Source organism: Saccoglossus kowalevskii, chromosome 7, assembly GCF_978046115.1.
Source record: "Saccoglossus kowalevskii chromosome 7, keSacKowa6.1, whole genome shotgun sequence".
Classification (NCBI taxonomy): Eukaryota; Metazoa; Hemichordata; class Enteropneusta; family Harrimaniidae; genus Saccoglossus; species Saccoglossus kowalevskii.
Window position 1 is genome coordinate 25,125,959 of NC_140647.1, and position 15,989 is coordinate 25,141,947.

The window sequence follows — 15,989 nt, forward strand, 5'->3', positions numbered from 1 at the left end:
TCAGTAGATGTCATGGCAACCACTGTCAAACTGACTGACCTCGTCATTTAACCTCTATCAGTAGATGCCATGGCAACCACCGTTAGGCTGAAATATAAATCATGACATGTCTGTCATCGTTTAGGCCTATTTGAAGTTTTGGACGGAAATTGGCTCATTGATTTGGAACTAATTACGAGATAGCCGTCGCTATTCTGACTACGATTTCTGACAGTTGGTATCCGTAGTTATTAATGTAGTGAACGATTAATCAAAAGATATGACGTATTCAGTACTTAGTGTGATTGGTTTTATGATTGAATGTTACGCCCTAGAGTCTTTTTACTGTTTGGTAATTGGTTAGAGTTTTGAAAATGATTAAAGTTGTTTTTAGTTGGTCTTGACGAGTACACCACGAGAGACGCAGTCTAAGTCGAGTCCTGGAGAGACTTGGGGCGAGTCTTGACATAGTCTTGGGCTAGTCTTGGGTCAGCCTTGCGATAGTCTTGGGGACTTTTCCCCAGGGCGCTGTGTCTTATAGAATGCTCGAATGACCGACTAAGACGAGAGTTGAAACGTATTTCGTTGTGTGTGTGACTTATTTGACTGTAAACTGATCCCGTACCTCAAGGGGACGCGATAGAGAGACGAGACGAGATTCCCCCCTGGCAAGTGTGGAGAATCCCGTGGAGAAGAATTCCCCCTGATAGAAGCCTGGGTAACCATCATAAAAGATTGGAGATGTTCAATTGGTTAACAAATACTAACTCTAATAATATTTTTCTACAGGAAACCCATACCTTGGAGAGGGATGAAACACTGTTGAGCAGGGAAATGGGTGGTTACTTTTTATTCTCCCATGGGAGTTCGTTAAGTGGAGGAACAGCCATTATTATTCGTAACGTCGATTCTAAAATCAACTCCGTAACAAGTGATGCCATGGTTATTATTATCTCTATTGATCTTTCCAACAAACCATACCTACTTATAAACTCATATGCACCCAATAACGAGGCCGAGCACACTCTCTTTCTGGAATCTATCCTTACACTCCTTGACTCTATCCCCATTGAATCGGCTAGGGAAATAATTTAGGGGTGGGGATCATAAGTTACAATAATTATATTTTTTTGTCATTGAAACAATTTCCGCCCAAGACGCCAGCACAGCAATTCGCTAATAATCAGCTAATTAAGTCGGTCAACAGATACGCGAAAACAACTTCATGACACATCAATCAGTGTTCTATTCAGTGACAGGATGAAGGCTGCTTTTTTAAGGACTGATGGCATTCTGGTTTAATTTAAGATCAAACCCGACTAGCTCATTGAAAATATATGGTTTTGTAAATTCCACCCGACATCCTCTAGCCAACTTTAAGTATATTTTACCAGTTGGTTAATCTTCATGACAATTTCCTGGTAATACTGTATAATGATATTTACAACATACAGTGATTCAATAAAATAATTGTGTATTGTCATGAATTTGTTTTTGCGTATCTGTTGGTCGACTTAATTAACTGATTATTAGCGAATTGCTGTGTTATGTCTGTCATCGTGTAGGCCTATTTGAAGTTTTGGACGGAACTTGGCTCAGTGATTTGGAACTAATTACCAGATATCCGTCGCTATTCTCACTATCGATTTTGACAGTTTATATCCATAGTTATTAATGTAGTGAACGATTAATCAAAAGATATGACGTATTCAGTACTTAGTGTGATTGGCTTTATGATTGAAGGTTACGCCCTAGAGTCTTTTTACTGTTTTGTAATTGGTTAGAGTTTTGAAAATGAATAAAGAGAGTTTGAGTTGGTCTTGAAGAGTACTCTACGATAGACGCAGTCGAGAGTCCAGTCCAGGGGCGAGCCTTGAGGCAGTCCAGTCTTGGGCGAGTCTTGGTTCAGCCTTGTGAGAGTCTTGGGAACTTTTCCCCAGGGCGCTGTGTCTTATAGAGTGCTTGATTGACCGACTAAGACGAGAGCTGAAACGTATTTCGTTGTGTGTGCCTTATTTGACTGTAAAGTTAAAGTGACTTTCCCGATCCCGTACCTCAAGGGGACGTGACATAGAGACGAGACGAGATTCCCCCCTGGCAAGTGTGGAGAACCCAGAGTAGAAGAATTTTCCCCCTGATACGTGGTGTGAGAACCCTGGGCATTGCGTCTTACGCACATTGACATCCTGTGAAGAGAAGTGAAATGGCGAAGGTGTGTCTTTCTTGTGAACCGAACTAACAGCTTGATGGCAAAGACGACTCAGAAACTGCACTTGACGACTAACGACTTTACCCGGAACGACACCGATGTACAACGCTGAAGAGATGAAGACTTCTGAACCCCTTATGAAGGACGAGTATCGTATAGGACTGAATAATTAAGAATTGAGCGACATTAAAGACAAGAAGATGAAAGAACGACCCCGGACTAATGCGACGAAAGAAGATGACGTTTATAGACTTTGATTAGAACTTTAGCTATTTGCTTAGAGAACCGCTCGCTGGACACTGTAACTGACACTGTGTAACTCAAGGACGTTGAACACTTTTCCACATTCCTAACCCTATTGCTCAGTAATGTAATGTATTGCTTGCTTTTCCTATCGTTTTTACCGTTTTTTTTTGTGATGTCGAATTGTATGTTATGTAAGCGCCCAGATCTTTGTTTTGAAATGATATTTGGTGACGTTCCAGGTCCTTTATAACGATTTAAGCGCGTTTCAGTGGACAAGTATTTGCAACACAGTGTTTTGAGTTTTGTGAAGTTTTATGGAGTTTTAATGAGTTAATGTGTAAGGATTATGAGGGGGAGAGTGATGCCCCCACGAGTTTTTTAGAGTTTTGAGATTTGTCGAGTACAGAGATATCGACGTTTTAAGAGTTGTTTTTGTTTACGTGTTGTTCCGGAATACTTCTGACGCTTTTTGAGTGTAGAGCACCTTTGTAACGTTTTTTAATGTCTTTTTGAGGTGAGAGTTTGGTGCGCTTATATACGTATTGTTTGATATCGCAAGCTTTTGTTCATGATTGACAGGATTATATGTAACTCAGTAGTTTCTATCGTTTCGCTTTTCCCCGTCTTTTTGCCAGAGGAGTAATGTGTTATAATAGCTTTGTCTTTGCATTCTGTTTCCACGCCGTATGACTTTTGTTTAGATTAACGACTTGTGAGTTCAGTTGAAGTTTATAAGCGTATATGACAGGAGTTTGATTAATAGCTTTTTTTTCATTGTTTATTAGTTACCGCTTTACAATGCTTTAACCGAGAGACGCATCCCTGGTAATCACGTGATCATGCTGTCGACTGCAGCGATTGGCTGATCGCTTGGTTACACCGCCACGCCTTAGTTTTTTTGACCTTTTGATATAGAGATTGTAACCTTAGTAACAGAGACAGTGCAGCGAAGGACTACCTCAGCGAACCGTTTTGAGAAACGTGAGTCGATTGGTAGCCTTTCCCTTGTTTTTGATTCATAACCATTGATATTAGTGACTTTATAACCATTGTATTTAGACTTTATAATCATTGTACTTAATTAGTGTGTTTTACTCTTTTGATTCATACTTTTTTCTTAGTATTGTATTTAACCTGTATGACGATGAGTAGACGACGGTATCTTTGATTTATGAACGTGTTATGCCGGGAGGCACAATCTCAGTTTGGGTGAAGGGATGTGTCATGAATTTGTTTTTGCGTATCTGTTGGTCGACTTAATTAACTGATTATTAGCGAATTGCTGTGTTATGTCTGTCATCGTGTAGGCCTATTTGAAGTTTTGGACGGAACTTGGCTCAGTGATTTGGAACTAATTACCAGATATCCATCGCTATTCTGACTATCGATTTTGACAGTTTATATCCATAGTTATTAATGTAGTGAACGATTAATCAAAAGATATGACGTATTCAGTACTTAGTGTGATTGGCTTTATGATTGAAGGTTACGCCCTAGAGTCTTTTTACTGTTTTGTAATTGGTTAGAGTTTTGAAAATGAATAAAGAGAGTTTGAGTTGGTCTTGAAGAGTACTCTACGATAGACGCAGTCGAGAGTCCAGTCCAGGGGCGAGCCTTGAGGCAGTCCAGTCTTGGGCGAGTCTTGGTTCAGCCTTGTGAGAGTCTTGGGAACTTTTCCCCAGGGTGCTGTGTCTTATAGAGTGCTCGATTGACCGACGAAGACGAGAGCTGAAACGTATTTCGTTGTGTGTGCCTTATTTGACTGTAAAGTTAAAGTGACTTTCCCGATCCCGTACCTCAAGGGGACGTGACATAGAGACGAGACGAGATTCCCCCCTGACAAGTGTGGAGAAACCCGAGAGTACAGAAATTTACCCCCTGATAGTATGATGATATATTGATATTGTGTTGACATTAACTCTGTCTTAAAAATCCAAAGCTTTATCTCATAAATCCATAGTCAGATATCAAGGAAAGATAGAAAAAAACGTTGATGATTAAATATGACCAAGCTGGTAAAGCATTAACAGTTGCGACCCCATTTTCTAAAAAACTTATAGAACATTTGTGCTTGTAGCTAAAACACTGAACAGCTGATTAGACATTGGCAAACAACCTTCATACAGACAATGCACCTATAACTGATAACCAAAGCTGGAATGTTCAAATGATTAGTGATCAGGTAGTACAAATTTTAAAAACAAATTCTTGACTTCAAACAAAGTTGGCAGCAAAGTGATCTATGGATCTTTGTAGCCAAGGGCTTAAAAATTAATGGACGGAAAGATGAAGCCACTGTGCCAGTGATGCATGCTCTTCCATAGTCAGAATGTCACATTGGCAATGGCTCCTTCATAGCCAAGATTTTCAGACATTAAAAGTCAACAACCATAAATTCATCATCCCACTTGATGCAAATTAACTATGTAAAAGCCAATCGGGTCTACATAGCAAATGATGAAACCACATTCACTTAAAATTAAAAATTAGTTTGTTGCCAAGTTTGTTCTTGGTTTAGGCATGGCAAAACCTTAGCCCAGAACACGTGGCCTTGTGGCAATTTTATATCTTGAAATAAACAACATCACTTTCAAAATAACACAATATTGAAGTAAATTAACAGCGCTGGACTAATTTTGCTACAGCAAATGCTCTATGGGAGCAATTTCATGCATGATGAGGTCTAATCTTTTGTGGCTGTAAAATAATGACTTGCTTGGATGGGAAAATTACAAATCTAATGTGCCCTAGGGTTAACTCAACAAGCATTACTTCACGCAATTACGCATCAATTATGAATTCTACCCAATTTATTAGGTCACGGTCTCAATGAATGTCGGGCTTTGAAAAAACAGCAATAAAGCCAAAAAAATACCACCTCCTTTTGTTTTCTGTTTTCCTTTCTACCCTAAGTTTTTTATCAATATGACTTGTGGTATTTAGTATAGATCTCAATATTGTCATAACATTGAGTTAGTTGGCATAGCTGTCTCAATTTTCTCTTCATTGGACATATGTCAATGTATTGGGGTCAGCTATAATTGCCTTTGGGGTGGGCGTCCTATTTTTAGGCTGAGGTTTTGAGGTCACCCATTGCTCGCTCATGCTCGCTTCAATGATTATTAAAAGGTGATTTCACTGAAAGATGAATGTGAATGTAAGATTTTAGTTTATCCGTTCTGACAATAAAGTGTCTACTTCAATTCAATTTTCCCTGCATTTTCAAACATTTGCGAGGAAGAAAATTTTGCAAATGTCACTGTATTCCTTTGCCTAAATGTCGTTCGTTGGTATTTTGACACAATGCATTATGGGATAGCATGATATTAAATAGGGTGAAAACCGAACGATATATTCAAATATGACGGGATTTTTGCCCAATTGGAACCATTAAAAATCACTCTGTCATCAAATTATGTAATCACAGTTTTTTAATTTTAGTGCAGGCGACAAAGAAAGCGTCATGGAGTATAAATGCTCGATACAGAAGCCACTGTCAAATATGGTTGGGTAAAACCAATAATTAGCATACTATTTACCATGACAAAAAGAGAGAGAGCTGCTACCCAACCTTACACTTGATTCACACTGTTGATGAAAATGTTGATAAAGCACAGATATTTCCGTCTGTATTCTGTCCTCTGTTGCCTAATGGTAGCTTGTTGGTTACTGTTGCAATGCCAATTGGATGGACAATTTAACTTGTCATGGGCGGAAACACGCAGGGTTCAATATTTTGGAACCATACAGTCGAGTCAATGGCGGGATGTAACAGACTTCAGGTAATGGTACTTTACTTTAAACAATGTAATAACTTGCATTTGTACATATATAACAGTTTAATTAAAGTGTTCATCTGTCTATGATCTACGTCATTGTCACATTATGTTAACTACATCGTAACACACTACATACAATATGAGGCCGCATTGCATGTATTGCAATACATACCAGCACATTTTCACCACATTGTTCTCCATATACTCGACAACGGACGAAAATAAACTGACAATAAAACTCTTTATCTCGTGATTGTTATGGAATATTGAGAGTACCAATGTGTTTGTGTAACTAACCGAAATTTTGTTGTAGTTAGATTTACAGTGACATTTATTGTGTGATATAGGTTGTTAATCTAAATACAAAATCAAAATGGCTCTGCCTTGTTGATTGAGGTCGGGATGATGTCGTGTGTATTGTCGTTTACACGCTATGCCGGCTATGCTTTGTTAGGAGTTTATGCAAGCTTGTTTTATTACTAGTTGTGCTATTTATTGCCAATCGACAGTGACTTCACCTATTCCGATAATAGTGTACACAATTTGCGAACAAGGGAATTAGGTCACACACACGCCAGAGTGAAATTCAATGGCGAACTGCTCAATTTGGGTGGACAATTATTGTCATTGTTGGGAATAACATTGCCTCTGACAAGCTGTGGTTGACTTGGTCACCTGAGATATAACATGGACTAATATAAGTCTCATACTGTGGTGAACTGAACTACCTGTGCCATGTAATTTGAACTTTGGCGCCGCCACATCTTTGACTCACATTGATTCTCGCGTTGACGTTACGCGATTTGGAAGACTCTGGGAGAGTTCTGGAGGTATGTATGGTGGAAATTGCCGATTTACTGCTAATAGTGGGCAGTGTGTAGGCACACTGGTCAGATCTAGTTCACATTTCTGGTACCAAAGTACTCTGTTAATGTCCTGCATTACTCTGGAGTGGTGGAGACAAAATCATCTCCCCGAAAATGCAAACGAAAAGACAGCCATTTTTAGCTTTAGTGCTCCCAGATACAGCTTACATACATATGCCGAGTCCCAGTTATGGCAGACACAAATTTACTCAGCATGTGCAAGAAACTGCTAGGTAGATGGGGTAAAGTGAGAAAGGTATTAGCAGCAGAATTACAGCTACTGGTTGTAGTGTCAGTAGTGTGCTGCATTGGTAGAACGGGTAGGGGTACAGTCACTTCGCCCGAAATCCACTTCGCCCGAACTCCTTCGCCCGATTACCAGTTCGCCCAATTACCGGTTCGCCCGTTTTCCTTTTCGCCCGATTTACCGATGTTACACACTAGGCCTACTGGGGGTTTCGATTCGAAATGTACATCTGGTAAAATGCATAAAATCTACCATATGATCGCATTTTAGTCAGGGTTTTCTTGCCGATGCAAACACTGCAACTGATGTCCGCCATTGCTGGTAGTCATCCCCATTCACAATAGAGGGGTGGCCGACAGGCAATGGGACAGGTATGCATCGGCCGTCATACACAGATTTTTCACTTGTTTCACCATCGGTGATATATTATTTCCTCTTTTTTAATATATATATTATTTCCTCTTTTTTTACAGTCAGAGAAATGGTTAATGTGGCACGACGAATATCAATAGTACATTCGTTGTCATTGCGACCTGTTTTTTTTAGAGAAAAAACCTTGCAACTTAGCACAGTATTTCCACATTTACTTTTATTTAGTCGTTTAGTCGTATTTAACCGATGCAATTATTACACTGGTATAAAATGCGCGAATTAAAATTAATTCTACCGTACACAACTGTGAGACATGAAATTGAACACAGCGCCCTCTTGAGACGATTTTTGGTAATTTTGAGATTTTTCTGTGAAATGATTTTTCTGACATTGTAAAGTGCCCTATTGTTGTAATTTCATATCTTTGATAATGCAATGCTTGGATTTAATACTATTTTTATCGGAGAACAATTTCTTTATTTACTTTCTTTTGACCGGTCAAAGGTCATGTTTCAGCATCCGTCCATTTTTAATGTTGTCTTCTGCTAGGTTCGCGGAAGATTCTTCTTCTTTTCTGAGTTAATTTTGGCCATCAATCATTCATTTTGATGCCAATGTCACTGGTAAGCAATGTATTTTATATTGTATTTTCTTCAGCATTGTATTTCATGTTTTTTACGAGAAATTCACATTTCAAGTTTGTTGACAAATTTTATACATGGCGTCTATGGACAGTTATAGGCTGCAAGATTTATTGAAATTTGTTATTGTTCTTTATGATATAGAACAAGATACTTATGCACTCCTGATGACATTTGAGTGATACTTGATGCATTTTCTAACCACGCACTTTATGATTTCATATTTTATGACTGTTTTGATGTAAATTTGATTTAGTGTATAATTTATGCATTTCCATCTCGTGCCTAGACTGTTAGCTGAAACTGAACTACACTATTTGATTGAAGCTGTTTACAGTGGCGGTTGTCTAGACTGAGTCAGGGTATGTTTTGATTGTGTACTTTTTGTGGGATTATTTATATAAAAGTTTACTTGTTTACTTTATTTACATATTTATAGTATTGTTAACCATTGTGAACCATACAATATATTTTCTAGTGAGGTTAATTACTTTATGTGTTATTCTGATGTTGTCAACAGCATATAAACACCTTGTTTATATTGTTGACAATATTGACAGCCTATTTGGCATAGCATTGAATGGTAATGTGCCTCTGAGATGTGTATATTTATGTATTTATGTTGTGTACATTTATGAATATTTATGTATTTATGTTGTGTATACTGATTTGTATTATTTATTTATTATACAGGGTTTTTGTTTTTGCTTTTGTTTACACTGGTCCAGAAATAAAAAGAACAGGACATTGCATTAAACTCTACCATCTTGTTTGTGTAATATTCTTGGCGTTACACAACAATGAAACTATTGTAACAGTATTTTATTAAAACGTCGACGGTGATTCGCGAGTTATATTAGTCAAGTTGATAAACGACGAGGTTGGCTTTAGGTGAAGAATAACTCAACCACACCTTAAAAGACGTAAAATCTCTTGAAACAAATAGAAAAAATGCACGTGGTACGGAAGACTTACTAACTTGTTTCTCATAACTATATTCACTGGATTGACATAAATGGTCACACATGTTACTAGTGTAATATTGTCTCATTGTGTTATTCTTTGATCTTAGTTGTGAACATCTAGTGTTAATTTGTGTCAATCACTTACGTTTATAGGCAACCTTTGATCTTGAATGCCTATTCATTGGTGTTTTGTTAAGTGTTTAATTCTATATATTGTTGAGGGATGCCTTTGATCTTTACATAAGATAAGTCTTGTTCATTTAGTTTTAAATCTTTGATATAGATTGGTGGATTGATGGACAGGAAAAGGCAAAAGTAAACATCAAGCATTATTACACAGTATTTTTGTTATTTTTCATTATTTATTAAATATTTACCAAATGTGAAACACATTAAATGCGTACAATAGACAAGATCGAAGGATGCCACTCCATAAACTATAGGATTGACACAAATTAACACCTGTTGATCACACCTAAGAACGAAGGTTACCATATCCCCCATGAGACCATTAACACACTAAAAATAATAGCAGAAAAAAATGTGTTGCCATTTATTTTACAAGCAAATACTGACAATGTGCAAGCAAAATACTGACAATGTGCAAGCATTGGTGATAAAAAACAATTGTTTTTCACTATGGGGTTTTTTTCCTAAGGGGTTTTCTTTCCGGACCCCTAACGTAACATGGGGCGATTTTTTTTATTATCAGTGGGACTGATATAATGCGACTTAACATAACATGGGACGATTTTTTAATTATCAGTGGACCGTTGTTTGCTGACGGTCGTTTTTAGAGACGAAAATAACAATTAACATTTTGTATAACTACTAGTATTTTCAATTTTCACAAGACAATTTTTTTTTTATTTTCAGGTCCCACTTTGTTTTATTCTGATGTCCGGAAAGAGCAAGAAAGATTACATCAGTGTGTTACATGGCGTAAAGCAACTACTTCCAGAGGCCATCGCTCTTAGCGAGTGCATGGTAGATTTCGAAGAAGCGATGTGGAAAGCAATTCGAGATGTTTATCCTGCTGTGAACATTAAAGGGTGTGCGTTCCATTGGAAGCAGGCAGTCTGGAGACACATCCAGTCTGCTGGCTTGCAAAGAGCCTATATGGAGGATGAAGCAACATTCAAGCTGCTTCGTAAAGTGATGTCCCTCCCGTGTTTGCCAGCGGAAGTTATTCCAGACATGTTTGCTAGACTTAGAAGACAGGCAACCACTGGAAGACTCGAGGAGGTATGTATCGAATTTAATAATCAGTACAACAGTAGTGTAGTGTAGCAGTGCACAAGTTACATTAATAATGGCCAATATACATAACAATAAAGGCAAACAATAACATATTGCAGTCAACTTGATATATGCCACATTTTTTCTGTTTAGGTGTGGACATCTGTATATAAATTATATGTTGTTTTTTTTATTTTTATATATTCACAGGTATTTCAGTATATCCAGATGCAGTGGATTGAATCTGCAGTCATGCCACCCTCCACATGGTCCTGCTACATGCAAAGTACAAGGACCAACAATGATGTGGAGGGCTGGCATGCACGCCTCAACAGACGTGGTCATCAAAATCTAAATTTCTATTTACTGATACAGTTACTACACCGTGAGGCATCTCTACTATCGATACAGGCTCGCTTGGTATCTGAAAGCAAATTAAGAAAGAGACAGAAGAAAATACACAGAGAAATGCAAGGACGTATGTTCCTATTATGGGAGGAATTTCATATTGGAGACCGGTCAGCTGGAAAACTGTTAGCAGCAGTAGCAGCGATATATGGGAACCCAGTGATGCATCGATGAAGGCAAAAATAATAAAATACAATGAGAAAAATACTCAATACAGACAAGTATTAGGGCCCGATTTACGCTAATTTATTTTAAATTTCGACCATACTTTTAAATTGAAATAGAAACACAACATTGTATATAATTAATAAAGTATTAGGACCAGAATTACACTAATTTATTTTAAATTTCGACCATACTTTTAAATTGAAATAGAAACACAACATTGTATATAATTAATAAAGTATTAGGACCAGAATTACACTAATTTATTTTAAATTTCGACCATACTTTTAAATTGAAATAGAAACACAACATTGTATATAATTAATAAAGTATTAGGGCCAGAATTACACTAATTTATTTTAAATTTCGACCATACTTTTAAATTGAAATAGAAACACAACATTGTATATAATTAATATAGTATTAGGGCCAGAATTACACTAATTTATTTTAAATTTCGACCATACTTTTAAATTAAAATAGAAACACAACATTGTATATAATTAATAAAGTATTAGGACCAGAATTACACTAATTTATTTTAAAATTCGACCATACTTTTAAATTGAAATAGAAACACAACATTGTATATAATTAATAAAGTATTAGGACCAGAATTACACTAATTTATTTTAAATTTCGACCATACTTTTAAATTGAAATAGAAACACAACATTGTATATAATTAATAAAGTATTAGGACCAGAATTACACTAATTTATTTTAAATTTCGACCATACTTTTAAATTAAAATAGAAACACAACATTGTATATAATTAATAAAGTATTAGGACCAGAATTACACTAATTTATTTTAAAATTCGACCATACTTTTAAATTGAAATAGAAACACAACATTGTATATAATTAATATAGTATTAGGCCTGATTTAACTTAGGTGTCCTGATGTGATTGGAAGTATATTAACATTTTGCTAAAGCAGTTTTAATTTATTCGCCATAACTATTTTCAAATATTTTGTCTGGAAGTTTGTTTCTAGGTTGAGTTTTATTTTTTTCAAGACATTTTATCACTGAATAATAAAATTATTATTACATTATTTTTAAAAAAAGAATCAAAGATGTAAATTTTTAATTTGTATTTCAATTTCTACGTAGACATTCCATATGTAATACATGTACTAATATATATATTTTTAGTATTTGTGATTTCTTGTAATTGTCTTGTACAGTGTGTGTTTTTATATTGCTCGATTGTATTAGCACCCTGTGTGCTACTATATTTTTATTAGAGGGTAAATAAATAAATGTAATGTAAATGTAAATTATGCATTATATCTTTACTTTCATTGCTCCCCGTTCCAGGAAACAAAAAGTTCATGCAATATTGGAAGTGAAACTGGGGAAAACAAACACAATACTAGAAAAATATTTCAAAAGTTTTTCCTCAACCCAATTTGTTGAATTGTTGTAGCTCTGTGTTTTACTGTGTCAAGTTACCAAAAAATGCTAATATTAAAGGAAAAATAAAGTTTTATCAGATTGGAATTACATTAAAAACAGAGGTTTACCTTCTTATACAAAAAAAAATGTGTTTTTAAAGGGTCGCGGTGCATTTAACTAAAGGAACTACCACCATCAAACAAAAAGGTGTGACTGTCCCTCAACTCATTGTTTCCTCCCGATACACAAATGGTATGACCCACACAAGATGGCCGCAACGGCATAAAATTACGTTACAACCCCGTTGTAAACTTCACGTTCGTCACCTTATAAAAATTTCGACTTCTACGTTATCTTGTTTTGACTACACGTAAATACCAAACATACGAGGAATCAGGCGAACTGGTAATCGGGCGAAATGGCAATCGGGCGAAATGGTAATCGGGCGAACAGGTAATCGGGCGAAACCGTTCGGGCGAAGTGGTAAATGGGCGAAATGCCCCCAATTCGAACGGGTAGTCTGGGATTGGTTCGAGCATCGTTGGATAAACTATTGGTCATCAAACCTTAGGCAATTAAGATTGTAGGCAAGATGAGACAAGGACACTTGGTAGCATAGTAGAAGTCACTGTTGAATCAGAAGGAAAATGGGGTGAAGAAGGAGGTTGGTTACTAGAACCAAGAAATCCAGGGTTCCCGTGGTGGATCACAATGGGTAAATCAAGTGCGCATACTCTTTTTCAGCCAATCAGGCGTGCCGTAACAAGCGAGTATTTCCTTGATTTACCCAGAACTCTGTGCGAATCCCCCTTGATTCTGGCTGCTGGCCATTTTCGTTCATGAAATCGTCGGATATCATCAGAAAACGCAGGATTTGTGCAGTTTTGAATAAAACCAAGTTAGCGATTATGAACAATGGTTATAAACACCTGATTTTCTCTAAAATTTTTGTTTCGCATTTTAAGGTAAGAAATCGACATTTGAAACCGACAGGGTGTCGATTTACTAGGTGCCGTGTTTTACAACTTGTTTATTTATATACGTATAGCGGATGATTTTTTTGTTGAAAATTAGTATTTATTGATTTTCAGCCCCCAAGTGACTGTGGAAGAACCTAGAACACTAGCCGGGGGTATTTGAAACCGAAATTGTCATCTAAGCGTTAGGCCGTCGCTGATTGGCTGTTGAGCTGGAATGCCAATTTTTAGTTTTAAATACCCCCATACGTCTCCCATGCAAGTACTGACCATGCCCGATCGAGATTTACTTTAAACATTTGTCGGTCACCTAACCACACAGATGCATAGATTATTAGAAATTTAGCCGAATTGGCGGCTATTTCATGTTTTTGGATGTTTTAAAATCGATATCGCCGGCACAAGTACCTTCTAGAATTGACCTATGACCTCTACATACTCGGGGGGGAACACTGCGGTAATTTAACAGAAATTCACGAAATCGTTATTCACATTTTTGAACTTTTAACTGTGGGACTTTTTAATAGGATATCACAGGTAACAATTCCGAATGAAACTACCTACTTTGCAATCGCTTTTCACAACTTTGTAAGCAGTTTGTTGTCGATTTTATGGTTGGCTGTTATGTTAATCTGCTATATATGAGGCATTCTCAATACATTTACTTAATGTTTTCGAAATTTACCTCCAGAGTTGTCATGACAATGTCTTAGGTTAAATATACAAGCAACTCCGCCAACATTTTCTTCACTTTCTCCAACATTGCATGCTGTTTTCCGACATTTTACAGTCAGCTCATGTGAACATCTATAGGCTGCTTTCATCTGGATTTTATTAAATTTGTCGACTTTACAAATGCGCGTTTCAATATGCCAACAACTTAGGTCATATATACAAATACATCTACCAACTTTGCAATAAATTTGCACAGCTTTGCAATCACTTTGAACTACTTTGCACGGTGTGTTAACAGCTTGAAACCCACTACGTGCCGACTGCCTCAACAACTTGTTCTTGAAAATTTTCGATTAATTACAGTAATATAGTTACAAAAAATCCATGATTTTCCACTATAAATGATTGACATCACAGTAGGAAAGAGTGCAGGAACGTTGCCTTATATTTTTTCCATGTGTGTGTTGAAACAAAAACAAAAAAATTTCAACGGCTTGTTTACTAAGGGCGTCTCCCATGCAAGTACTGACCACGCCCGATCCCGCTATACCTTAAACATATGTCGGTAACCTAACTACAGAGCTGCATGGACTATTTGAAAATAACCCGAATTGGCGGCTACTTTATGTTTTTGGATGTTTTAAAATCGATATCGCCGGCACAAGTACCTTCTAGAATTGACCTATGGCCTCTACATACTTGGGGAAACACTACGATAATTTAATAGCATTTCACAAAATATTTATTCACATTTTCGAACTTTTAACTATGGGACTTGTTAATAGGATATCACAGATAACAATCCCGAATACAACCACCTACTTTGCAATCGGTTTTCACAACATTGTAAGCAGTTTGTTGTCAATTTTATGGTTAATGTTACTTAACTTTTCGAAATATAACTGCGAGGTTGTCATGACAATGTCGTAGATTAAATGTACAAGCAACTACGCCAACATTTCCCTCACTTTATTCAACTTTGTAGCTGTTTTCCGACATTTTACAGTCAGCTCATGTGAACATCTATGGGCTGCTTGCAACTGGCTTTTATTAAATTTGTCGACTTTACAACTGCGCGTTTCAATATGCCAACAACTTAGGTCATATATACAAATACATCTACCAACTTTGCAGTCCTGGTCTTAAGGTAATTTTCGTGCTGATGCAAATATTGTGAGGTTTGTTTTCAATTTATACTGCGAAAAAAGAAAACGATTTGTATGCATGTGATGCATATATATATATAGCATGGATCGTCGCCTGTGGCTCGGATTGACAGTAATCACTTGTTTCTACTGATAATGGAAGTTACATTCACCAACCACCTAGAAAAAACAACTTGCTTATAATCCTTAATGCTTGCAGCTCGACTCCTGCCTTGAATATTTTCTGTAGTGTTTTTTTGCAGTATCTTTTTATTCTTGATTTGTTGGTGATTCTGATAGGGTATTAATGTATGTATTCATCATCTAGGAAAGCCAGGTAGATTGATAATAATCAAGTGATTAATTACACACAACTTTTGATATATGTTATATTCTGAGGAGGTTTTGTCACATTATATTTGAAAAAAACAAAACAAATTATGTCTTTCACTTGTACACGAAAAGATGAACATTGTGAATAACCTTATAAATGTTGCGCAAAATAGTTGTAGTATTCATACCTACAATCATTTACTTTTTTTTTAAAGTTCGGGTTTGTGCATGAAGGCGTGTTTTAGAGTGTTTGGGGGGGGGGGGGTCACCATATATACATATTAGGTTACGGTATAGCATAAAGTTATAGATAATATAATCATTAAGTGGGAATGTCATA

At 36.6% G+C, this 15,989-nt stretch overlaps 1 protein-coding gene and 1 long non-coding RNA gene across 3 annotated transcripts; both read left to right on the top strand.

Moving 5' to 3' along the window:
- The first annotated feature begins 7,009 nt into the window (after positions 1-7,009).
- Positions 7,010-11,142, top strand: LOC100367179 (uncharacterized). The gene is made up of 3 exons (XM_085501877.1): positions 7,010-7,043; positions 10,181-10,549; positions 10,754-11,142. The coding sequence occupies exons 2-3, from the start codon at positions 10,202-10,204 to the stop codon at positions 11,123-11,125; spliced, it is 720 nt and encodes a 239-aa protein (XP_085358003.1). The 5' UTR covers positions 7,010-7,043; positions 10,181-10,201; the 3' UTR covers positions 11,126-11,142.
- LOC146740883 (uncharacterized) lies at positions 8,035-9,379 on the top strand. 2 transcript variants are annotated; one of them, XR_014930003.1, is made up of 3 exons: positions 8,035-8,321; positions 8,629-8,701; positions 9,033-9,379. It is a non-coding gene; the product is annotated as an uncharacterized LOC146740883 (long non-coding RNA). The 2 variants fall into 2 exon arrangements; XR_014930002.1 differs by having other exon boundaries at positions 8,035-8,701.
- Positions 11,143-15,989: the final 4,847 nt, after the last annotated feature.